This window comes from Chiloscyllium punctatum, chromosome 40 (assembly GCF_047496795.1).
Source record: "Chiloscyllium punctatum isolate Juve2018m chromosome 40, sChiPun1.3, whole genome shotgun sequence".
Lineage (NCBI taxonomy): Eukaryota > Metazoa > Chordata > Chondrichthyes > Orectolobiformes > Hemiscylliidae > Chiloscyllium > Chiloscyllium punctatum.
The window spans coordinates 61,131,532-61,156,874 of record NC_092778.1 but is presented as its reverse complement, the minus strand read 5'-3'; the positions used below and the strand labels follow the sequence as shown (position 1 = coordinate 61,156,874).

The following is a 25,343-nucleotide window of genomic DNA, read 5'->3' as shown; positions in this document are numbered from 1 at the left end:
ACTGCAGCTGTATGATGTTGAAGTGCATCAGACCGTAGCAGTTAGAGTTTGAGATGGTTCAGACTGTAGCTGTATGAGATTGATGTGTATCAGACCATAGCTGTGTGAGTTTGAGATGTTTCAGACAGTAGCTGTGTGAGTTTGATTTGTATCTGACCATAGCTGTGTGAGTCTGAGGTGTTTCAGACTGTAGCTGTATTAGGTTGAGGTTTTTCAGACTGTAGCTGTGTGAGGTTGAGATGTTTCAGACGGTAGCTCTCGGTGTTTGAGATATTTCAGAGTATAGCTGTGCGAGTTTGAAATGTTTCAGTATGTAGCTGTGTGAGTTTGCGATGCTTCAAACACTAGCTGTGTGGATTTGAAGTGTATCAGACCGTAGCAGTGTGAGTTTGAGATGTTTCAGATGGTAGCTGTATGAGTTTGAGGTCTTTCAGGCTGTAGCTGTGTGAGATTTAGATGTTTCAGACTGTAGCTGTATGGGATTGAGGTTTTTCAGACTTTAGCTGTGTGAGTTTGAGGTGTTTCACACTGTTGCTGTATGAATTTGAGATGTTTCATACTGTAGCTTCGCGAGTTTGAGATGTTTCAGACTGTAGCTGTGTCAGTTTGTTATGTTTCAAACAGTAGCTGTGTGAATTTGAGGTGTTTCAGACTATAACTCTCTGAGTTTGAGGTGTTTCAGACCATAGATCTGTACATTTGAGATGTTTCAGGCTGGAGCTGTTTGAGTTTGAGCTGTTTTGGACCATAGCTGTGTGAATTTGTGCTGTTTCAGACTGTAGCCGTGTGAGTTTGAGATGTTTCAGTTGCTAGCTGTGTGAGTTTGAGGTGTTTCAGACTGTAGCTGTGTGAATTTGAGTTGTTTCAGAATATACCTGTTGAGTTTGAGGTGTTTCAGACCATAGCTCTGTGTGTTTGAAATGTTTCAGAGTGTAGCTGTGTGAGTTTGAGATGTTTCAGACTGTAGCTGTATGAGTTTGAGGTGTTTCAGACCATAGCTGTGTGAGTTTGAGATGTGTCAGACTGTAGCTGTGTGAATGTGAACTGTTTCAGACTGTAACTATGTGAGTTTGCGATGTTTCAGACCGTAGCTTTGTGAATTTGAGATGTTTCAGACTGTAACTGTGTGAGTTTGAGATGTTTCACACTGTAGCTGTATGAGTTTGAGGTGTTTCAGACCATAGCTGTGTGCGTTCGAGATATTTCAGTCTCTAACTATGAGAGTTTGCGATGTTTCAGACTATAGCTGTATTAGTTTGAGCTGTTTCGGATCATAGCTGTGTGAGTTTGAGATGTTTCAGCTCATAGCTGTATGAGTTTGAGGTGTTTCAGACTGTACCTGTGTGAGTTTGAGGTGTTTCAGACTGTAGCTGTATGAGTTTGAGGTGGTTCAGTCTGTAGCCATGTGAGTTTGAGATGTTTCAGACTGTAGCTGTGTGTGCTAGCTGGGATCTGATTTTAGCCCTGGGCCAGTTTCAGGAGCTCAGGATTAGGAATGCAATGGCTGTTGCAGAGATCAGTCTCAGGGAATGTGAACCCACAGGCCTGAATGAAATAATGCTGGCTTAGCTTCTATCTGTGTGGACTGAGAGGGGGACCAGCAATGGTGTAAAATCTCATCCTGAGATGAGACAGATAGCCATTTGGGCTGCTGGGACAATCCTGAAGCTGTGCTGCATTCAGGGGTGGATGGGGCAGCTCTGAGCTTTACAATCAGATCCTGAGTACAATTTATGGAGCTGATATGCAGATGTAAGCCACTAAAGTGGCAACTTTGGGTACCTTCTCCATGGAACAGATTAAAATCAGGAATTGCCAGCTCCTGGCATCCTCTGGGCATCTAAATAACCTGACGATTCTAATGTGTGCCACTACCCCATGCAGACAGTACTGAAAATACTTCCTTGAACTGAATTCTAATACTGATCTGTGGCACCAAATAAAACTGCACCTATTTGCACTTTTGTTTTACTTTCTCCAAAGTGTTGGCAGTTCTGTGACATTTCCCGAGTTGTGTCAGATTCATCCAGTCGAGGGAACATTCACCGCAAAGTGGAGATGAACTTTTGCTTTTATTCAATTAATGACTGACCCTGTATCAGGATGAAGGCCAGTTGCCTGACAGAATCATTAAATTAAAACTGCCTGTTTCTCACACATGAATATTTTCCATTCAATGATGTAATCAAGTGTTTGAACTTTAGTAACCTGTAGCTGGGCTGATTAATTAACTCTTTTGTCTTTTCAACAAACAGCGGTAGCTGGTTCTGGAGCAGGATAAGCACGTGACAAGGGTAATGTTTAAATTCCTTGGCTGAAAGTCTTGATTAAGCTCAGATTTTAAACAATATATAATTCATGGGATGTCCCTAATTGCCCAAAAGACAGTTAAGAGTCAGCAACATTGCTGTGGGTCTGGAGTCACATGTAGGCCAGACCAGGTAAGGAGAGACAGCAGATGCTGGAATCCAAACTGGACAGGCAGGAGGCTGGAAGAATACAGCAAGCCAGGCGGCATCAGGAGGTAGGCTACCCAGTCCTGAGGAAGGGGTACACCCGAAACGTTGATGTCTTTACCTCCTGATGCTGCCTGACTTACTGTGTTCTTCCAGCCTCCTGCCTGTAGACCAGGTAAGAATGGCAGTTTCCTTCCCTAAAGGACATTAGTAAACCAGCTGGATTCCTCCCCCCAACAATTGTTTCATGGTCATCATTAAACCCTTTATATCAGAACTTTTTTTCTTGTATTCAAATCACATCATTGGCCATGTAGATTTGAACCCAGGTCATTACCTGGGTCTGGGATTAATAGACTTGCAATAATATGACCAAGCTTCTCAAAGACTGTGAGTGGAGAGTTTAAAATAAAGACCTGCTGTTAGTATGATAACTTTGGACAGGTGTTGGCCCAGTGGTATTGTTACTAGATTATTAATCCAGAGAGCCAGGTAATGTTCTGGGAACCTGGTCTTGGACTGTCACTGGGTGGTGGAATTTGACTTCAATTATCCTTATCCGGTGTACCTGGGACAAGTTGTTTTTATGGCCAGGATTATGAGGTGCCAGTGGGAGAACTTCAGTATTTCAGCCCTCCCCAAAAACTGAGGTGTGGAGGAGCCGGTGTTGGACTGGAGTGGACAAAGTTAAAAATCACACAACACCAAGTTATAGTCTAACAGGTTTATTTAGAAGCACTAGCTTTTGGAGCGCTGCTCCTTCATAAGGTAGCTGTGGAGCAGGATCACAAGACACAGAATTTATAGCAAAAGATCACAGTGTCATGCAACTGAAATGATATATTGAACAAACCCAGATTGTTGTTAAGTCTTTCATCTTTTAGAATGGGTTGCAGTTTCAATTCATTAGTATGTAAATCCCAGGACTTCTTTTATGTCACATTCTTGAGATAATTTAAGGTTTTATAAAAGAAAAGTGCCGTCTCAGCTCAGACAATGCATTAAAGGTGTGGGGTCAGAGTATGTCTGTGTTATGACACAGGGTAAACCCCTCTGCTAATTTAAACCTGACACACAGAGGAGCTCACCGCACACTGTAATCTGTTACATTTTGAGAAACAAAGAACCATCCCAGAGGTCACTATTTCAAGTAAAAATTAACAATTTTGTTTTTTAAGTCCAACAGAGAACATTGAAACAACTGCTATTTACAACTCCTTTCTCTAAAACCTATATTTTACCTCCCACTCTACAATACTGGTCTGATGGAACAAAAACCCCGATTAAGATTTACAGAAAAATAATCATGTTTCAAAACAAGCCAGCTTTGTTGATTCTCCTTTGTAGATTTCACTCTGTAGAGATTTCTGGGTTGTCTTTTCTTTGGTCTTCTGCTGTACAACTCTGTTGTAGCAGTCTGTTTGGTAGCTCTTTGTAGTTCTCCCCCTAACTATTCAAAATGTCAGATTTTATATCCCGAAACAGCAGATCATTTCATTGGTTTGATGCCATCAAAAACACCAAAATTCAAACTTGATTGGATTTTGGTATCTGGGGCATAATTTAAACTGATTAGCCAAATTTGAAATAGTTTTTGTTCCATGGCAACACAACACCAGCAGTTTGTGTTATGTTTTTATATTTTTCAGCACATACTGTTCCTCTCTCAGTCTGTGCCAGCTTCCACTCTCTCTTAAAGATATACTACACACCTACACCTTCATGACAATCTGTATCCCAATCTTGAGTCTGACTGATTAACTGAAAGTCTCCCAGAATTGTAGATCCAGGACTAATCTAAATTATACCTGGGGTACCTGCATGCATCTATAGCCTCTAGTCTCAAAATGTGGCCCTGCACCATCCTGACCACTTCCCTGATGCAGACAACACTGGCTATCTTCATTATTAGTCACTGGCCTTGAGAATTATATCAGGGATACGCTTCCCACTGTGGTAACTTTGTCAGGAGCATAACTGGCAACGTTATTGGTTGTTATAGGCAGAAATTCCAATTTCTCTTTTTATATCACTTTCTGACAATTTCAAGAGAGAAACTTGTCTCCTGTCCAACTATTCTGTGAGCTTCGGCAAGTTACTGCAGTGCGCCTTGAATGTGGTGCCTATTGTTGGCACTGTGGTGGCAGAGGGAGTGAATATTTAAGGTGGTGTATGGCTGTCAAATCAAGCAGGAAGTTTTGCCGGGATGGTATCAAGCTTCTTGGAGCCACACTGATCCAGGCAAGTGAACAGTAATCCATCACACTCCCAGGTTGTTCCTTGTGGATGCGGAATAGGAGAGGTGTTCTGTCTGTAGAAATCCCAGTGCCTGACCTAGCTACAGACTCAGTTTTTTGCGGGATATTAATCATTTAGTGGATTTGCCATTGCTTCCCTCAATCATGTCCTACCTCTATCATCATTTGACATCCTTGGGGTGGCATGGTAGCTCAGTTGTTAGCACTGCAGCCTCACAGCACCAGGGACCTGGGTTCAATTCCACCCTTGGGTGATTGTCTGTGTGGAGTTTGCACATTAGATTAGATTAGAGTAGATTACTTACAGTGTGGAAACAGGCCCTTCGGCCCAACAAGTCCACACCGCCCCGCCAAAGTGCAACCCACCCATATCCCTACATCTACCCCTTACCTAACACTACGGGCAATTTAGCATGGCCAATTCACCTGACCTGCACATCTTTTGGAGTGTGGGAGGAAACCGGAGCACCCGGAGGAAACCCACGCAGACAAGGGGAGAATGTGCAAACTCCACACAGAGAGTCGCCTGAGGCGGGAATTGAACCCGGGTCTCTGGCGCTGTGAGGCAGCAGTGCTAACCACTGTGCCACCGTGCCGCCCATTCCACCCTGCCACATTCTCCCCATGTCTGTGTGGGTTTCCTCCAACAATCCAAAGATGTGCAGGTTAGGTGGATTGGCCATGCCAAATGGCCCTGTAGTCTCCAAGGGTGCGCAGGCTAGGTGGATTAGCCTTGGGAAATGCAGAGTTATTGGGTTGGATGGTCTTCAGAAGGTCTGTATTTCTCAAAGGGCTGAATGGCCCTCTTCCACACTGTAGGGATCCAATGATTCTAGATAGGAAAACTTAATTAAAATGTTGACATTTCCTGCTCTCAAATGTAGAACAAATTAACAGAGGACTTACACTATTAAACCTCACACACAGGTAAGGCTGAAATTTACCTTTCCTCACACTGCATTTTCAAACATTATCTTGTGAAGGCAATAGCCTTTGGACATGCTAACGGTAACATAATTGTCATTCATCAAAACTCCACAAAGTTATTGATCCTTTTCAGAATTAATTGCAGCAGACTAGCAATACTGCAATGACAACTCTCCTTTTAACTCTATGGATGTCTCTTATGTAAGGGTGCCTGTTTTTAGCAAGATATCTCAGAACAACTGGTGGTGAATATTTTTCTCGTAAACAGTAAACAATGCAACCACAATCTCAGTGATTTGAACAGCTGGACATATCTTGCTAGAGCAGTACAGTCATTTTGCTGTTCTTATTACATTGAGGATCTGCCCTTGGGTATTGTGCACCTCTACCACAGCTGGCTAACAAATCTTATTATAAACTGAAATTAAAAATAATAAGAATGGGCAGTGATTGATCAGTGAATACAGTGATAATATTTGCATCACTTAAATACATATTTTGCAATTGTTCTCTTTGCCTCGGAAAATAAGTACATTCTGTAACTAGAGGGCTAAGTACTGAAGGCTTATAGTATGAACAGTAAATGGAAATTAACTGGAGCACATCTTAGTAGGAAAGGGAAAAATAAAGATCCACAGTGAATTTCTAATAGATGGGAAACATCCAGTTGAGTTCAGGCATAATAGAAAGACCTTGTCTTATTAATTCACACCCTTTAGAAGTCTGGTGCTCAAAGGATGTCTTTCTCACTCAAAATACAGAATTGTTGGCATTGATAATGATGTAAACATCCATAAATATTGGATTAAAAAGGATAAGCAATCACAGCTCAAGTAATTTGAAGTCATTCAGGTAGCTCTTGGCTTTGAGCGATAGTCAATGGAAATAAAAATCAGGAGAGATGGGAGATATGCTGCAGGCTTACAATCACTTCTCTTACACGATTACATAATCAAGGACTCCTTCACCAAGTGAGCAGTGCCCTAGCAAAGAACTCATCACCGGCTGATGACTGATGAGAGATTGCAGGATCATTCACTGCAAGAGTACCAGCCTCAAAGGCACATTCGCCTCAGGGTGGATTCCCACGTTTAGAATGGTTGGAGACTGTAAACATCCAAAAGTAAGAATGGTTACCAGGGAAGCAGGCATGACCCTTATGCTTGTCATCAGGGGAGCCTGATGGAGGTTAAAGACTACAGAAAATCAAGCGCAGAATCAATGAAGGCAGTACAGGTACAAGAGGAAGGCGTAAAGGCAGCGGTGGGGGAGGGGAAGGAAGAGCAAGACTAGTAGGGGGTGCAGGTCAAAGTGTGGAGAGTTATGCAGGTGAGAATTCCACGCATGAAACAAATTTGTGTAAGGAGTGGCTTGGAAGTCAGGAATGTCGATGGTTGGGAGCGTCACCAAATTAAATGCATCGTTGATCAGGATATGGAATCAAGCAGGTTAAAACATTGAATAGTTGGTGAAGCACAGATACCTTGAGCCCTTCCTGCTATACTGGGTATGTTCCTGGCTGATTGAATTCATGCAGGGCAATTCCATGAATCTAATTACTTCCACATTATTCTGTTTTTGTGTTACAGGATCCCTGACTGTTTCAGTCACTGACATGCGGGCACCTGTGGTTGGAGCCTCTGGTGGTGTCTACGCTCTCTGCTCCGCACACTTGGCCAACGTTGTCATGGTAACCGTTGTTTAGTTTGTCTTTCCAAATGTAATTATACCAAACAGTGCAAATAAACCACGGCAGCGTTGAGTTATACTGAAGGTCAGGTGGTACGCTGTCTTGCAGCATGTGATGTTTCTCTTGGCAAAGCGCAGTTATATATCGTGGCTATATTACAGCAGCTACATACACCCAGACAGTGAATTCCCAACTTCTGCCAAGTTGTCAGGGAACGTCAGGGCTGAAGCATGCAGTTACAGCTGTTTATTGTCCCAGATGAGACAGACTATTATGATAACAGGAAAGTAATCTCTTCAGTTACAAGATTCAGGAGCACATTCATCCAACCTTTCATTAGGTTCCATCCCGCTCCAATTTTGAACAGGAGAATGGAGCAAGCAGTACTTCTGCTAGTAACAAGCTACAACTGGGCCACCGGATGGTGTGAGTGTGTTCACTTTTCCAGGTTGTGTTGCGTATGTACAGGGACAGGGTGGAAGCTTTCATTTTGCTGCTGCTTAAAGTCGAATTCCCAGCATGCATCATCATCATCCAGAGGAAGTGGGCAGGGCGACATCACAAAATCATACAGTACAGTGGAGGCCATTTGGCCTATCCAGTTTGTACTGCCAAAACAACGCTAAATCTACTCTGGTCCCGCTTTCCCACACTAGGCCAATAGTCTTGCATGTTGTGACATTTCAAGTACTTTTTGAAGGTTGTGAGGTAGTTACAACCTGGGGTGGCATGGTGGCTCAGTGGTTAGCACTACTGCCTCACAGCACCAGAGACCCGGTTTGATTTCAGCCTGGGGTGACTGTGTGGAGTTTGCACTTTCTCCCCGTGTCTGTGTGGGTTTTCTCCAGGTGCGCCGGATCCCCCCCACAGCCCAAAGATGTGCAGGTCAAGTGAATTGGCCATTCTAAATTGCCCATAGTGTGAGGTGCATTAGTCAGAGGGAAATGGGTCGGTGTGGACTTGTTGGGCTGAAGGGCCTGTTTCCACACTGTATGTAACCTAATCTAATAGATCTGGGTGTCTTCCTCTCTCCATTCCTACTATGCTCTGGCTAAACTTTTAAATGGATAAGATCATCAAGATGTTTTGTTTTATATGGGGTGTGAGTGGGGCAGAAGACAGTGAGAACAATCCAGGTATGAATTTTATGAAAACTTGTCTCAAGTGTTTAATTTTAGTCATGCCAGGTTAATGACCCAGTTATAAACTTGTTAATGCTGTTTGAGTGGTCTTGTTTCTGTAACATTAATGTTGTTTCCATTACTGGGTTGGCACAGTGGCTCACACCACTGCCTCGCAACACCAGGGACCTGTGTTCAATTCCAGTCTTGCACTTTTTCCCTGTGTCTGCGTGGGTTTCCTCTGGGTGCTCTGGTTTCCTCTCACAGTCCAGGTTGGGCTGGACTGGCCATGCTAGATTGTCCCATAGTGTCCAGGGTTATGCAGGCTAGTTGGGTTAGCCATGGGAAATGCAGGGGTCACAGGGAGTCGATAGGGGGCTGAGGCTGGGTGGGATGCTGTTTGGAGGGTCGGTGGAGACTTGATGGGCCAAATGGCCTGTTCCACACTATGGGGATTCTATGATACTGCTCTCTATAAGCTGATACCCTACAAACACAGCACCATGAGAGTCCTCGCTTTGAGTTGGATACATCACAGTTTAAGATCAGATGCAGCTTCTTTACAATACTTGGCTTGAGGTAAGATTGTGGTCCATTGGTAGTGCCCTTACCTCTGAGCTAGGAGACTTATGTTCAAGTCCAACCTACTCCAGAACTATTGATTGAAAATATATAAGCTTGCCCGTTTGCTGCAGGAGCCCAGCACATTGATGCCATCTGGTGGCTGAAACTGGAACAATGATTTTGCTGAAAGTCAATGGTCCCCTGTTTTGATTTGTTGAGATCAAATTAAGTAACAGTTGCATCAATAGCAGCGCCCAGATTTAGGCACTTGGTGTGACCATCAAAATTCCATAAATAGCTCCATGATTCTATTTCATTCAAAAGAATTACATTCGATTGTCTTACTTAAAGATGTTTAACGTTGCAGCTTCCTTTGTTGCCATGAGAAGTGAAACCTTGCACATTTTGAACAAAGTTGGTTTTGACAATCAATTTAGAGTCTTAGAGTCATAGGGATGTACAGCACGGAAACAGACCCTTCGGTCCAACCCGTCCATGCCGACCAGATATCCCAACCCAATCTAGTCCCACCTGCCAGCACCCAGCCTATATCCCTCCAAACCCTTCCTATTCATATACCTATCCAGATGCCTTTTAAATGTTGCAGTCATACCAGCCTCCACCACTTCCTCTGGCATCAAAAAGTTCTGTCAATGAACTGTTGGCAGATCACCAACAAACAGATCAGGAAGTTACACAGCAGAATGCCCAGGTCTCCTTGCATCATCCCCTTCCCTAATTTAAATGGTGATATGTTTTGAGGAAGGATCACTGGACCTGAAACGTTAAGTCTAATTTCTCTCCACAGGTGCTGCCAGGCTGGCTGAGCTTTTCCAGCAATTTCTGTTTTGCTTGTTAAACAGTGGCAGGTTGGGGAAGGAGGAGGTGTAACGGGACCTGGGTGTCCTCTTACACAAGTTGCTGAAAGTAAGCCAGCAGGTGCAGCAGCGGGTGAGGAAGGCAAATGGTATGTGGTCCTCCAGAAGGAGAGGATTCGAGTACAGGAGCAGGGATGCCTTGGTGCAATTGTACTGGATGTTGGTGAGACCACACCTGCAGTATTGGGTACAGTTTTGGTCTCTTTATCAGAAGGAGGCTATGGAAGGAATGCAACAAAGGTTAACTAGCGGGCTTTCTGGGATGGGAGGACTGACAGATGGGGGGAGATTGGATCGGTGATCACTACAATCACTAGAGTTTAGATGAGTGAGCGGTGTGTTTCATAGAAACCTTCAATTTCTAATGGGATTAGAAAGGTAAATGTAGGAAGATGTTCTCAATGATGAGGGAGCCCAGATCAGGGGTCACAATCTAAGGATAAAGGATAGGCCTTTCAGAACAGAGATGAGGAGAAATTTCTTCGTCCAGAGAGAGGAAGAGAGATAAACCTGTGGAATTCTCTGCCACAGGACGCTCCTGAGGACAAAACATTGAAGATATACAAGAAGGATGTAGATGTAGCTCTTAGGATTAAAGCGATCAAAGGATATGGGGAAAAGTTGGAACAGGCTCCTGAGATGGATGGTCAGCCATGATCATATTGAATGGCAGAGCGGACTCAAAGGGCTGAATGGCCTATTCCTGTTCCTATATTCTGTTTTTCCATGTTTCTATGTTGGGACAGTAGAATACAAGCTCATCCTATCTCTGTCTGTCTGAACTACTTCTCTCCATCATTTTAGTGCCAAATTTAACCTTTTAATTTTAGATAAAGCTAAAAGCTAGAAAATGTAACAATTAATGGTAAGCAAACAGAGTTTTTGTGGTTTCCTTAAGTAGTGACCATTTTTTGCATGAGATAAAAATCGATTCCAGCAGTAATCCTGTGTGCTATGAAATCTGGCATATGTGGATATTACAACAGTCAAGCCATGGAGTATTGCCTCGGAACAGGAAAGGGACTGTGCTGGAGTGTTTTAAGAGGTCATTCAGAACAGTTCGACAGTCACCGAACAGCAACTGAACAATCAGTTAAGAGAGCGTCAAAGTAGGTTGCTAAAGTGCTTCTGTTGGCTGATTCCATGCAGTATGGGGAAACATGGGGATCTTGAATTGTGGCAATAATTAGACACTATAGCGTGTCGCCTTGTAAAGCCAAGTGAGATGAAGTCTTGGGCAAAGAGACAGAGTGGCTGGGGAGTTAGCAATTGTTGGCAACAGTGTGGTTGAGGAGCTATGATTATGCCAGTATTTAGACACGAGATAATAGCCTGACCCAAACACAGGATACAGTCTCAGCAGCGGGATACGGTCTCGGAAGGGGGAATGCAGTCTCGGAAGGGGGAATGCAGTCTCGAAAGCGGGATGTAGTCTCGGAAGTGGGATGCAGTCCTGGAAGTGGGATGCAGTCTCCGAAGTGGGATGCAGTCTCGGAAGTGGGACGCAGTTTCGGAAGGGGGATGCAGTCTTGGAAGCGGATGCAGCCTTGGAAGCGGGATGCAGTCGCGGAAGTGGGATGCAGTCTCGGAAGCAGGATGCAGTCTCGGAAGTGGGATGCAGTTTCGGAAGGGGGAAGCAGTCTTAGAAGTGGACGCAGTTTCGGAAGCGGGATGCAGTGTCGGAAGCGGGATGCAGTCTCAGAAGGGGATTGCAGTCTGGGAAGTGGGATGCAGTCTCGAACGTGGGACACAGTTTCGGAAGGGGAATGCAGTCTCGGAAGTGGGATGCAGTTTCAGAAGTGGGATGCAGTCTCGGAAGTGGGACATAGTTTCAGAAGGGGGATGTAGTCTTGGAAACGAGATGCAGTCTCAGAAGGGGATTGCAGTCTCGGAAGGGGGATGCAGTCTCGGAAGGGGGATGCAGTCTCAGAAGTGGGATGCAGTCTCAGAAGTGGGATGCAGTCTCAGAAGTGGGATGCAGTCTCGGAAGGGGGATGCAGTCTCGGAAGGGGGATGCAGTCTCAGAAGTGGGATGCAGTCTCGGAAAGGGGACGTAGTTTCAGAAGGGGGATGCAGTCTTGGAAACGAGATGCAGTCTCAGAAGGGGATTGCAGTCTCAGAAGGGGGATGCAGTCTCAGAAGTGGGATGCAGTCTCGGAAGGGGGATGCAGTCTCAGAAGTGGGATGCAGTCTCGGAAGGGGGATGCAGTCTCGGAAGGGGGATGCAGTCTCAGAAGTGGGATGCAGTCTCGGAAGGGGGATGTAGTCTCGGAAGGGGGATGCAGTCTCGGAAGGGGGATGCAGTCTCAGAAGTGGGATGCAGTCTCGGAAGGGGGATGTAGTCTCGGAAGGGGGATGCAGTCTCAGAAGTGGGATGCAGTCTCGGAAAGGGGACGTAGTTTCAGAAGGGGGATGCAGTCTTGGAAACGAGATGCAGTCTCAGAAGGGGATTGCAGTCTCGGAAGGGGGATGCAGTTTCAGAAGTGGGATGCAGTCTCGGAAGGGGGATGCAATCTCGGAAAGGGGATGCAGTCTCGGAAGGGGGATGCAGTCTCCGAAGCGGGTCAGCTCAGTTAGGAAAGAATATCAAGAAAGCAGGGCCTGGGAGTTCAAGGGAAGTAGTGAAACCAGCTATTGAGTAGAAAGCTAAGGTTATGCTGGTAATTGGGCATGCAAACACTCTCAGAAGAAGGGATTGAACTACGCAGATATGAGCAGACTTTGAGGCAGTCCATGAAAGAGTGGCTTTCTGAGGCTAGATCCTCAAAGCTGAAGGATTGGAATCCCTTGTAAAGGAGGGACTAAAATCTCAGTGAGTCGCTGAGCAATCCATGGGATCTGTCTTGACTGCATCTGCTATTAATATGCTGTGTTGGGTATTCAACCACTGTTGAACAGTCCTAGGTACAACCCATGTTAACTGTTTCATCAATGGTCTTCCCTCCATCAGAAGGTCAGAATTGGGTATATTCTCTGATGATTGCACAATGTTTGGCACTATTCATAACTTCTGAAGGTAACAAAGCAGTTCGTTTCCAATTGCAACAAGACCTGGACAATATCCAGGTTTGGGTTGATAAATTACATGCTACACAAGTGCCAGGTAATGACCATTTCCAACAAGAGGGTGTCTCACTATCACCCCTTGACATTCAATGGCATTATTATTGTTGAGACGCAGCATTCTGGAGCTAACCATTGACCAGAAACTAAACTGGACCAGCCATTTGGGGTGGCACGGTGGGTCAGTGGTTAGCACTGCTGCCTTACAGTGCCAGGGACCTAGGTTTGATTCCACCTTCAGGCGACTGTGTGGAGTTTGCACATTCTCCCCCGTGTCTGTGTGGGTTCCTCTGGTTGCTCCGGTTTCCTTCCACAGACCAAAGGTGTGCAGGCCAGGTGGATTTGCCATGGGAAATGGAGGGTTACAAGCATAGGTAGGGAGTGTGTCTGGGTGGGATGCCTTTCAGAGGTTGGTGTGGACTTGATGGGCCGAATAGCCTGCTTTCACACTATAGGGATTCTATATGAATACTGTGGTTACAAGAGCAAATCAGAGGCTGGGAGTCCCGCAGCAAGCAGCTGATCTCCTGACTCCCTGAAGTCTGTCCCACCAAAAAGCACAGGTTGGGAGGGTGATGGAACATGCCCCATTTGCAGTTCCAGCAACATTTAAGAAGCTCGACACTATCCAGGACAAAGCAACTCACTTAACTGGTGTAACCTCAAACATTCACTCCTTCTATCACTAATATTCACTGGCAGCAGTGTGTATCAGGATGCTCTGCAGAAATTCATCAATGATCCTCAGTCAGTGTGTTTCAAATCCATGATCACTTCCATCTGGAAGGACAATGGCAGCAGATACATGGGAACACCACCCCCTGCAAGTTCCCCTCCAAGCCAATCACCATCCTGACTTGGAAATATATCAGCGTTCCTTCACTGTTGCTGGATCAAAACTCTGGAATTCCCTCTGTAATGTCACAAACAGCACATGGACTGCAGCAGTTCAGGAAGGCAACTCAACACCACCTTCTCAAGGGCAATTAGGAATGTGCAATTAATGCTGACACAGTCAGCAACACCAATGTTTCATGTGTGAATAAAAAGGAGTTGTTGACCCATAGCTGCCTCATGTTAATTCTAGATATTAAAATATGTCATGTAAGTATGTTGTAGATTGTTTTACATTTCTAACTTGTGTGGTAACGTTCATTTTATTAATATGGAATGTTGGGGATATTTTCTCTTAGTAAGTATCTGGGACCTCACGTTATCAGGGTAGACTTGGACACTGTTTAAGTACAGTTATCGTCTAGCGTATAAAATCTTAGACATTGTCTTTGCCTTAAACAAAATGTTCTGGGTCCCTAAACTGATCAGATCAGAAATGTGATGGTATTGTTCAGGATTGTAACATACCAAAAATTTTTAATAACAATTGTATTTTTACAGAAATTTTAAGATAAATGTTAGTAAGTTCCTCTATCTTGTTGACTAATGAATTGTTACATTCTAAGTCCAGTGAAATGGTAAATCTAGTTAGCATTAGATTATCATCATATCTTTTACGTTATGGAATTTACTTGTATGTCCATCTCTTGTCATAATATTTTACATGCTGTGCATCTTTACAACCATAATAACGAGACAGAAACCTCTTTCTTAATGTTTTGATGTTGTGTCTCATAAAAGCTAATATGTAATATTTATCATAGATTCTATTGTACATGTAAATAACTTTTTTCTAAATAACTTCACATTATGAAATACGCTGTTTTATGGCTGCCAGTACATTCCAGTTTTTACTTCATGGTAAATCCAGCAACAAGTTCTGGTGCAAACACAGAGAATGCTGGAGAATCTCAGCAAGTCTGGCAACATCTGTGGGGAGAGAAACAGTTAACATTTTGAGCTTGGTAGGACTCTACTTCAGAACTTCTTCAGTGGCTTCTGTTGACTACACAGGCAATTTTTTTGATTTATCATTCATGGGATGAAGGGTCACTGGCTGGGCCAGCATTTATTGCCCATCCCTAATTGCCCAGAGTTAAGAGTTAACCACATTGCTGTGGGTCTGGAGTCACATATAGGCCAGACACAGTAAGAACAGCAGTTTCCCTTTCTAAACGACATTAGTGAACCAGATGGGTTTTTCCAACATTCAACAATAGATTCATGGTCATCATTAGACTCTTCATTCCAGATTTTTAAAAATGAATTCAAATTCTACTATGACGTGATTCAAACCAGGGTCCCCAGAACATTACCTGGGTCCCTGAATTAACAGGCCAGTGATAATACCACTAGACCATTGCCTTCCAGCAGTAAGAATCAGGAAGTTATTATCTGATGGACCTTAGTCCTTCAGAAACATTACTGTAAGGAAATTCCTCACTTAAATTTATGGTTTTTAAATTCCTGAAAATTAAACTTTAAATTAAATAACTTTAACTTAAGCTCAGTTTCCTCAAGCAATCAGTGTTAGAGCCAAAGTTGGGTTTATGCTGACAATTTTCCCTCAGAAAATACAATGTAACGATTGGAATGTTGTACTGTATGTGTGCGGTATGATGTATTTCTGGCTGAAATAACTTGCAAACTAAAATAAATTACCAAACATAAAAGAAATGCTGCAACGTAAGGTACTTCAGGACCTGTTTCAGCAAAACAAAACCTTTAAGCCTTTATTAAATTCGTGTAGTGTACATTCCTAATTATTTGCACTCATAAATAAATTCAATTTTTAAAAAAAAATACAATATAAATGTAGTTATCATAAATAAATGTTAAAATTAAGTTGAAGTAGTGCAGTTTTATATGACCAGGACAAAAATAGCCACTGGAGACCTCTTTAGAGGTAAGAACAAAAGTAGGTGAGCTGGTGGCTGTGAAGATGGACTGAGGGCAGCAGGAAAAGGAGGAAGGTGAAGGGGACTGAGTGCGGAAGCAGCAATGTGGGGAAGGGTCTTGAAGGCAGGCAAGTCACACGGGAAGTCTATAGGAAACCATTTTAAACCAAAACTCACCACATTAAATGATTGTATTGCTGTTTGTTCGATGTTAAAGTGAAACAAAATTAAGTGAATCAACTTTAAACGGAGACTTACTGCATCAGTGTATACCATGACAGGCTTGGCATTAAGATACATGAAGCAGCATGCTATTGTAGCAATGTGATAGATATCCACAGAACTCCCCGTGACAAAGTTGGGGCTTGTACACGCAAATGTAAATTATTTAAAATAGCACAATGACCTCTCTAGTGCTGAAAATCTATGTGTGGAGTGACATTCCTTCAGAGTTTAATCATTGGACATCATATGAAACTTATAAAAATCAGATTATTTCTGTTATTTTTTTTCCTGGTCAGTCTTTCTTAGTTTTATTTTGTTTTCTGTATATTACTTGATATTGAGCTAAGTATTCTAATTTACACTTCCTGATACAGGCTGTGCACGACCAAGTGAGGATATTTCAGTCAGATTTGTGGGGCGTTAATTAAGGAATGAAGATCCACACTTATGAAATTGAATTTTCAGGGGCAAAAAGGTCACTTAGAAACAATTATTACTCATCTTACGATCAAAAAACACCTCACTTACTCCTGAGTGCACTAGCTCTAACTTTTTTGAATGTATTTAATGTGAAATTAATTGATAAGTGTCTCAAGTTTTAAACCTTTGCAATCATTTCAATGTCAAGTCTATTGACAGGAGTTGTTACAGCACACCCTTGTGGACAACCCAAGTATCTCTGACTGCAGTTTCTAGGTTTCGACATTGAAAGTTGCTGTCTGATTTACTCCATTATGATCTGGCACCTGTACTCTTACCGCTGTTGCAAAATTCAGATATCATCACAAACTGCAAATTTCCCAATGGAAGTCAGGTGTTTGGTGTGTAACGCCACACTGCCTCACCAATTCTAAATGATACATAAAGCTCCAGTGTGTAATTGGCCTCATTTCACATCTTTTGTATCTTTGGGACGTCCCAAAATGCCACATAACTCGTTCAGTTATTTTGAAAAGAGGAGTTATTGCTTTGATGACAGGTGGAGTGGCCGGTTATGTGCTGAGGAACAAGAATAAACACCAATAGGTTTGTTCCTGGATGTGTTGGCTGAGAGAGAGGAACATTGCCCAGGTTACTGAAACGATGTGGAGGTGCTAGTGTTGGACTGGGGTGGACAAAGTCAGAAGTCACATGATACCAGGTTATAGTCCAACAGGTTTATTTGAAATCACAAGCTGTTGGTGCTCTGCGTCGGGTGAAGTCACTTCACATGACGAAGGAGTGGCACTCCGAAAGCTTGTGATTTCAAATAAACCTGTTGGACTATAACCTGGTGTCATGTGACTTCTGACTTTGTCCAGATTACTGAAAGAATTCCACTGCTCTTCTTCTGATGCCACTGAGGGGTCTTTTATGCTGACCTGAGACCCTTGGTTTTGTCTTTCATCTGAATGATTGCACTGACAACAATTATCTCAACTGAGCGCTAGATAAAGCCTGGACTGAGTCTTGAGTCTTTAAGGGTGAAGTGTCAAAGCCAATGCTTACAGCATAATTGGAGAATAACAGCATCTGAGTATGTCACAGCATGTTATCTTTTATCTTTCAGAATTGGGCTGGAATGAGGTGTCCCTATAAACTACTTCGAATGATCTTGGCCCTTGTCTGCAGTAAGTATCTTTCTTTCAATAACTTTGTACCCTACAGTAATTATTTATGTCCTTGCCCCAACATCACAAATTAGAATCACAATACTAATTGGACATCAAAACTATTGAGAACATTCTACCTGTTCTGTGCAGGTTCATTCATTTTCTGGAAAATTCTTAACGTTTTTGTTTAATACTATCAAGCTGGGAGGCTATGGCTTTTAAAAAGTGAGCATTGTGGAGTGTAGGGCCTGTTCTCCACCTGGTAGTCTAGGGTTGAAAGAGCCAAGAACTCTTACTGAGTGCAGTAGATACTACTCCTCCTTGGTGCCACATGAATAAATGCAGATGTATCTCCTAGGCTCCTCTGTGGCTTGAACAGCAGCAAAAATGGTGCAGTGTGCATGGCGCATGCTCTGCACAGTTACTTCTTAAAATAGACACTCCAGGTCCTATGTAAATTGTCAGATCCCAATGTACATATTACAAAGAATCAATGGCCTCTCTGCAGTAGATCCTGTGGGAATGAAAGCTGGCCATAAAACTAACTGAACGGGGCGTCAGGTCATAGCCTACCACAAACCACCTTTTGGACAAAATGCCTCAAAATCTCCCAGCTTCTCCCTTTCCACTAGACTTGACAAATTGTCAACTTTTCTGGTGAAGGTAGAGGATGGCAAAGTAGAAACAATGTCCCATTCACTCCCACTGCACAGAACCTCAATTTACCAGATTTTACCCCAATAAACCAGTTTCCTGTCCATTTCAGTTAACATTCCAAGGTGATAAACCTCTTTATATTTAGAAGTTTGGAATAATGTAATTCATGTTTCATCTGGAAATTTATAAAACTGATTGATGGACAATGTTGCAGTTTAGACCATGAGATGTAGGAGCAGAAGCCCATCGAGTCAACTCCGCCATTTAATGAGATTGTAGTCGATGTGATTATCCTCAGCCCCATTTACCTGCTTTCCCCCCTCAACCCCTGATTCCTTCATTGAATAAAAATCTATCTCGGCCTTGAAAATACTTATTGACTCAACCTCTACAGCCTTCTGTGGTAAAGAATTCCATCCTCTAGGAGAAAAGAAAATCCTCCTCATCTCTGTTTTCAGTGGGTAATCCCTTATTCTGAAATTATGCCCTCTTGTCCCAGACTGTCTCCCACAAGGGACAACAACCTCTCAGCATCTACCCTAACAAGCCCCTAAGAACATTGTATGGTTCAATAAGGTCACCTCTCGTTTTTCTATATTACAATGAGCCCAGGCCCAATCTGCTCAAACTTTCCTCATCTAAAAATCCTTCGGCGACTCAGATCAACCCAGTTTAGAAACATAGAAAATGAGGAGGCCACTCAACCATCAAGCCCACCTCACCATTGAATATAATCACAGTTGAACATCCAACTCAGTCCCCGAATCCCGTTTTCTCCCCATACTCTTTGATCCATTTACCTCGAAGAACGATATCTAATTTTTCGTGAAAATATTCAATGATTTGGTCTCAACTGCTTTCTGTGGCAGAGAATTCCACAGGCTCCCCCACTCTTTGGGTAAAGACCATTCTCCTCATCTCAGTCCTAAAATGCCTCCCCCCATTCCCTAATTCTGGACTCCCCAGTCATTGAGTACATCCCTCCTCTGTTTACACTGTCAAGTTCTGGTGGAATTTTATAGGTTTCTATGAGATTGCAACCCCCCACCCCAACCCCCCTCATTCTTCTACATTCCAAATAGTCCATTGTTTTGTTCTATGTTTTGAAGTTTTAAATTTGCGTTGTGTTTCATTTTGGCAGTGAGCTCTGAGGTTGGCCGTGCAGTATGGCTCCGTTTCTCCCCTCCACTTCCTTCTTCTGGTCCCCAGCCCAGCTTCATGGCACATCTGGCTGGTGCAGTGGTGGGAATCAGTATGGGACTCATCATCCTGCGCAGCTATGAGGAGAATCTCCACCAGCAGTGTGCCTGGTGGGTCATGGTCTTCTCGTACGCTATCTTTGTCATGTTTGCAATCTTCTGGAACATTTTTGCATATGACCTCCTGGGTGTGCAGATCCCACCCCCGCCGTAGGTAACCACACCTCGGCTTTGGAATCTGTCCCAACAGAGAGGTTTATTTGGCTGCGGAACCTCTTTGTGAATGAAGAAACATGAGGTGGACCTTCAACGAGCAACTGTTAAAACTGACCTTTTGACTACCGATTTTTATCATCATTGTGATTGGCAGGATTTGTATCTCAATGACTAGACAATGAGTAACCACCACACCAGTGGTAGACATCACTTGCAAATTTTGGGGATTTTGAGAGTATAGATGGAAGATCGAATTTTATTCTGGTGGAACCAGCTGTTGTGGAAGTCTAACACTATAAGTGGAGCTTCTTTTTAACCTGCAATGTGGAGGGTACATTCAATCCCTGTAGGAATGCATCCTACTTCCCTAAGGCCAAGAGAATTTAAGTGCAGGTTGGAACAAGTCAAGGCTTAAGAACCAGGTATGCCCAGGAATACAGCCAGAGTGTTAGCAGCTCAATCTATTTACAGGTTACAAGTACCCAGCACTGGTAAGCTACCTGCTATGTGTCTATCTTGGATGATCATTATCTGATAAGATGGTGTAAACAGGAATAAGTTAGAAAGCCCAAATTTAAAACACACACAAAACTCATTTTACTAGCTCTCCATTTTCTCAAGAACCTTGCTGTATTTTGTGTACATTTCATCAAATGGGATGTGAAGATATATTGAAAAAAAAATTTGTGACAAGAATTATATTGTGAACAATGACCTACACCATACCTCCCTTGACCTATTAAGTCTGGTTAAATTGGTTAAGTCTAATGTGTTAAATTTCATACAGATGTTTTCAAGCTAAAATGTCTCAATAAATATTGACCTTGATCACAAAAGGCTGTTTGCATATGTTTGAACAAAGATCTAGATTTAGCAGTTTGGCATTAAGAAGTACCACAGGGGCTGAAGCATGAGGTTGGAAGATTAACATTGTTTGACCTTTCACTTGATACCTACACCATTTGTGATCACAATCCCACAACAGGGGAAGTAACATTTTGAAAGATGCCTCTTGGAACTTCATTCCTAACTGAACAGAATCTAATTTTCTATATGACTCTGTATGAGTGAGCTCAATACTTGTACTCAAGAATAGAGACAAATCTAAATCAGCCAGATTTACAGATAGTTACATTGTCTAACTAACAAAATAATAGAATCAATTACAAGGAGAAAATTCGAGGATTGCCTCAACGGTAATAATTTAGTAACAACCAACATGCTTCAAGATGAAAATCCTGCCTAGAGTTTCTTGACGCTTTTGAGAATGTGACATCCTAAGTGGGCTAGTGGAAAATCACCTAGATTAGCAAAAGAAAGCCTTTGTCACATTTCTTCAAACGCCTGAACTAAAACAGTAGGATTTCACAGTGCCACGTGGTGGAAGGGTGATGGTGAACTGGGAAAGCAGTTGTGATTGGAGAGGTCAGAGTGTTGGTGGAACACCAACTGTTCTTAACACACATTAATGACACAGATTCAGAACTCATATGCAAAATTTATAGGCCAAAACTGCTAAAGCAGAAGGAGGATAAGTAGCCAGAGACATTTAAAAAAACGTTTGATGGAACAGTGATTGTGAAATTTAATACAAACAAGCACAGGGTACTGACTTTTGAAAGAATATATGAATATTGTGGTCGAGAATTTAGAGCTAAAATGGAAGGGGTCTAGACGTGATTTATTCCTTAATCTAGCTAATCTTGTCTTCCAACATAGTATTACCAGGGCTAAGGTGAATAGGTCACTTGGCATGCTCCTTTCTAATGCAATAATACATAGTCAGTTCTTTAATATATTTCAGTGGTACGACCATAGTATGTTGATGATTACAATGTTGATTATAAACAAGGCACAAGTCAGGAGTGAGATGGAATATACTCCCCACTTGCCTGGGTGAGTTCAGTTCCAGCAGCCCTCATGAAGCTTGACATCATCCAGGACAAAGCAACCTACTTGAGTGGTATTTCATCCAACTACCTTAGACATTCACTCTCTCCCCCACTGATGTATAGTGGCAGTGGCGTGTACCATTTAGAAGAGACACTGCAACAATTTATCTAAACAGCACCTTCCAAACCCACGTCCATTACCACCTAGGAGAAGGGCTATAGATGCACCATCATCAGCGCATCCTACTCCAAATCACACACCATCATGACTCTCATGAAAGATCTCTCATCCTTTCATTGTCAGTGAGTCAAAATATAGAACCTGCATTCGTTACAGCAGTGTGGTATACTTACACTACAAGGACTAAAACAGTTCAAAGAGCCAGCTTACCATCACCTTCTCCAAGATCATTCAGGATGGGCAATAAATGTTGGCCCAGCTAGCAATGCTCATACTCTGTGAATGAATTGAAAACAAGTCAGTTAATGGGCTGTTGACTGCCTCAACAATGTGGCTTTTATTAAAGGTCGAACAGCCATTTGTCTTTAGGTTTCCTTGTTTAGTCTGATCACTGAAGGCTAAACAAAGCAGGACAAATGAAACACAGTTCTCCCTTGAAAAGATGACTGCATAGCGACAGAATTCCACTATTCCCTGGCATTTCTTAAACATTCTTTCAATAAAGATTCATGTTCTCTCTCTTTGTACAAATGTACCAATGCGTGGAGGTTTGATGCTCTGCTATGCCTCACTGGGATATGCAGAGCTGAATTTTTTGACTGGCATCAGTAAGCCGATGCCAACACTTTTTGGAGGCTCAGTGCTAGCCTATCTTAACAGGATTACAGCAAATTAACAGCAAACTACAATATTTAGGAACTGCAGGTAGCACATAGATGTGCGAGGGGCCAAAGGGAGTGGCTGGTTGGCAGTCCGAATGGGTAAGAGATTGGTGCTCAGTTAGATTAGAGAGTAATACGGCACATTCTGAAAGTCCCTAAGCAAAGATGTCAATGGTGTCACTTGAATTACCTTCAAATGTCTGTGGACCTACTGTGACAGACCTGCTCACTTTGACTCAATGTTGAAAGCTCACAATCATACCTAAAGATCCTGGGTAAACTGTTTAGGACTGATAGGAGGAGAAATCCCTTCACCCAGAGAATGGTGAGCCTGTGGAACTCACCACCACAGAAATCAGTCAAGGCAAAAATATTGTATGATTTCTAGCAGGAATTGGATATAGCCCTTGGGGCTAAAGGCACCAAAGGATATGGGGGTAAAGCAGGAACAGGTTAATGAGTTGGATGGTCCACCATGATTGGTAGAGCAGGTTTGAAAGGCCTAATGGCCTACTCCTGCTCTTACTGTTCTATGTTTCTATCACGTGCTAAAATTCAGACTGACACTCTGAGGCTATCTCTGGTTCATAGCAGGAGGCCCATAGGCTTCAAGAAAACACCACCATTTTACCAGAATAGGGACCAATTGTCCTGCTAAGTATCTGAAATGGCCACCTACTGCTTGAAGGTGCTTAGCCATTAGTGTTAGTAGTCAACCCATATGGTGGCTCAGAGGTTAGCACTGCTGCCTCACAGCTCCGGGGACCTGGGTTCAATCCCAGCCTTGGGTGACTGTCTGTGTGGAGTTTGCATATTCCCCTCAGGTCTGTGTGGGTTTCCTCCCACAGTCCAAAGATATTGAGATTAGGTAGATTGCCCACAATGTGCAGACAAGTGAGTTAGTCATGGGAAATGCAGGGTTATGAGAATGGCATGGGTCTGGATGGGATACTTTTCAGAGGTCAGTGTGGACTGGAGAATGAATGGCCTGCTTCCACATTGTAGGGATTCTGTGATTTGATGGGAAATTGAAATGTATAGCGTACTGTGCTCATTTGAATTGCATTTCTCTCCACTGATGTGACCTGAACTGTACTTTTTGCTATTCTTTCATGAACATAGACACCACTGGCAAGGGTCAGCTTTTGTAGCACATCCCTAATCATCCTTGAATTGAGTGGCTTTTTGGGCTATTTCAGAGGGCAGGTCCATGTTGTGGAGAGTCTGGAGTCAGAGTGAGTAAAGACAGCAAATATCCATCCTTAAAGATATCGATGAACCAGATGAGATTTTATCATGATAATGCTCATGCCTGCCAAATAGTGGAACAGATTTTAATTTTCAAATTAATCAACTGAATTGAAATTCCACCAGCTGCCATAAAACATCACCTTAGGCTTCCAACTCACTGCTCCAAAGGCATTCCCACTACACCACCAACTCCAAATACTTAATATTTACAGTCATAGAGATGTACTACAACATGGAAGCAGACTCTTCGGTCCAACTAATCCATGCCGACCAGATATTTTAACCTAAGCTAGTCCCATTTGACAGCAGTTGATCCATATCCCTCTAAACCCTTCCTATTCATATACTCATCCAGACGCCTTTTAAATGCCGTAATTGAATCAGCCTTCATCAGTTTCTCTGACAGCTCATTCCATACATGCACCACCCTTTGCATGAAAAAGTTGCCCCTTAGGTACCATTTAAATCTTTCCCCTCCCACCTTAAGACTATGTCCTCTAGTTCTGTACTCCCCCACCCCAGGGAAAAGACTTTGCCAAGTATCCTATCCATGCCCCTCATGATTTTATAAACCTCTATAAGGTCACCCCTCAGCCTCCGACACTCCAGTGAAAACAGCCCCAACCTATTCAACCTCTCCCTACAGCTCAAACCCTCCAACCCTGGCAACATCCTTGAAAATCTTTTCTGAACCCCTTCAGGTTTAACAACATCCTTCCTATAAACACATCTTTGTTTCAGAATTCCAGCATCTACCATATTTTGCTTTTGGATGTGAAGCATTTTCTGTATCACACTTCAAAACAAGATATTTTGAAAGATTCCAACCAATTAGTTGGAATCTGCAGATAAACTGCAGGGAAACTCCCCAAGCAACAGATTATCCTTTACTGACCCTTGAATTGAAATGTGTATAACTTCTAATTACTTTAGCAATCACACTGAAAAGAAGAAAAGCCAGCCTGACCTGTAATTAACCCAAACATTGATTTCAACAAGGCACTGTAATTATACTTAATAATATACAGGGGAGCAGCAGGTTAGTACAGATTGTATTACATTCCATCTGCGAAATAGCATACTCTCTATCTTTTACTGTGAGGAGCACTATTGAGAAATCTACTCATTATAAGTACGTTTTAAATGGAATAGTTTCAGGGGAAGTTTCAGGATGGTTGACTTGTGAGAAATGAAAAGACTTTTAATCAGGAATTAGGTATAAAAAAAATGTAACCTAATACTCAGTTAATTGAATTTCTCATATTTGTTTTTTTTTAAAAAGTGTTAGATACTTGCACTTCAGACAACATTCAATTTCTAGTCAACGATCTGAGTACAAATTTGATTTCAACTAATGCTCAGAAACGATGCTTCACTGAAGTATCCATTCAAACTTATTTGCATGTTGCTGAACTTAAAAATCTCTCATGAGTCAGACCCTTTGGAAAGCATTTTAGAAAGTATTCATTTTAAATTATTCCTTAATATGTGTACAAGCAGAAACCTGTGCAATTTTACTAACAGAGCTGAAAATGAATTTATCACAAATAAACATTGAAATCAGTGTCTAATCTGATATTAGAAACAGAAAATAATTTTTACAAAGTCTACACAGAACTATTCACTAAATTTATTGGTAATTTCTTAGCAAATCACTTTTGGTAACAGTTGAACGCGTTCAAAAGATATTTCTGCTTCTGCTGCATTGGCCTCACATCT

The 25,343-nt window shown here is 42.6% G+C and overlaps 1 protein-coding gene across 6 annotated transcripts in view; it reads left to right on the top strand.

Annotated features, from left to right (window-relative positions):
* Nucleotides 1-20,455, top strand: part of rhbdl1 (rhomboid, veinlet-like 1 (Drosophila)) — a 303,228-nt gene extending 282,773 nt beyond the window's left edge. For all 6 annotated transcript variants that reach the window (XM_072560061.1, XM_072560060.1, XM_072560063.1 and 3 more), the window contains 3 exons: nt 7,231-7,331; nt 17,524-17,584; nt 19,365-20,455. In XM_072560061.1, the coding sequence (XP_072416162.1) occupies nt 7,231-7,331; nt 17,524-17,584; nt 19,365-19,636 (434 nt within the window). In that variant the 3' untranslated portion in view covers nt 19,637-20,455. The remainder of the gene's footprint in view (nt 1-7,230; nt 7,332-17,523; nt 17,585-19,364) is intronic.
* Nucleotides 20,456-25,343: the final 4,888 nt, after the last annotated feature.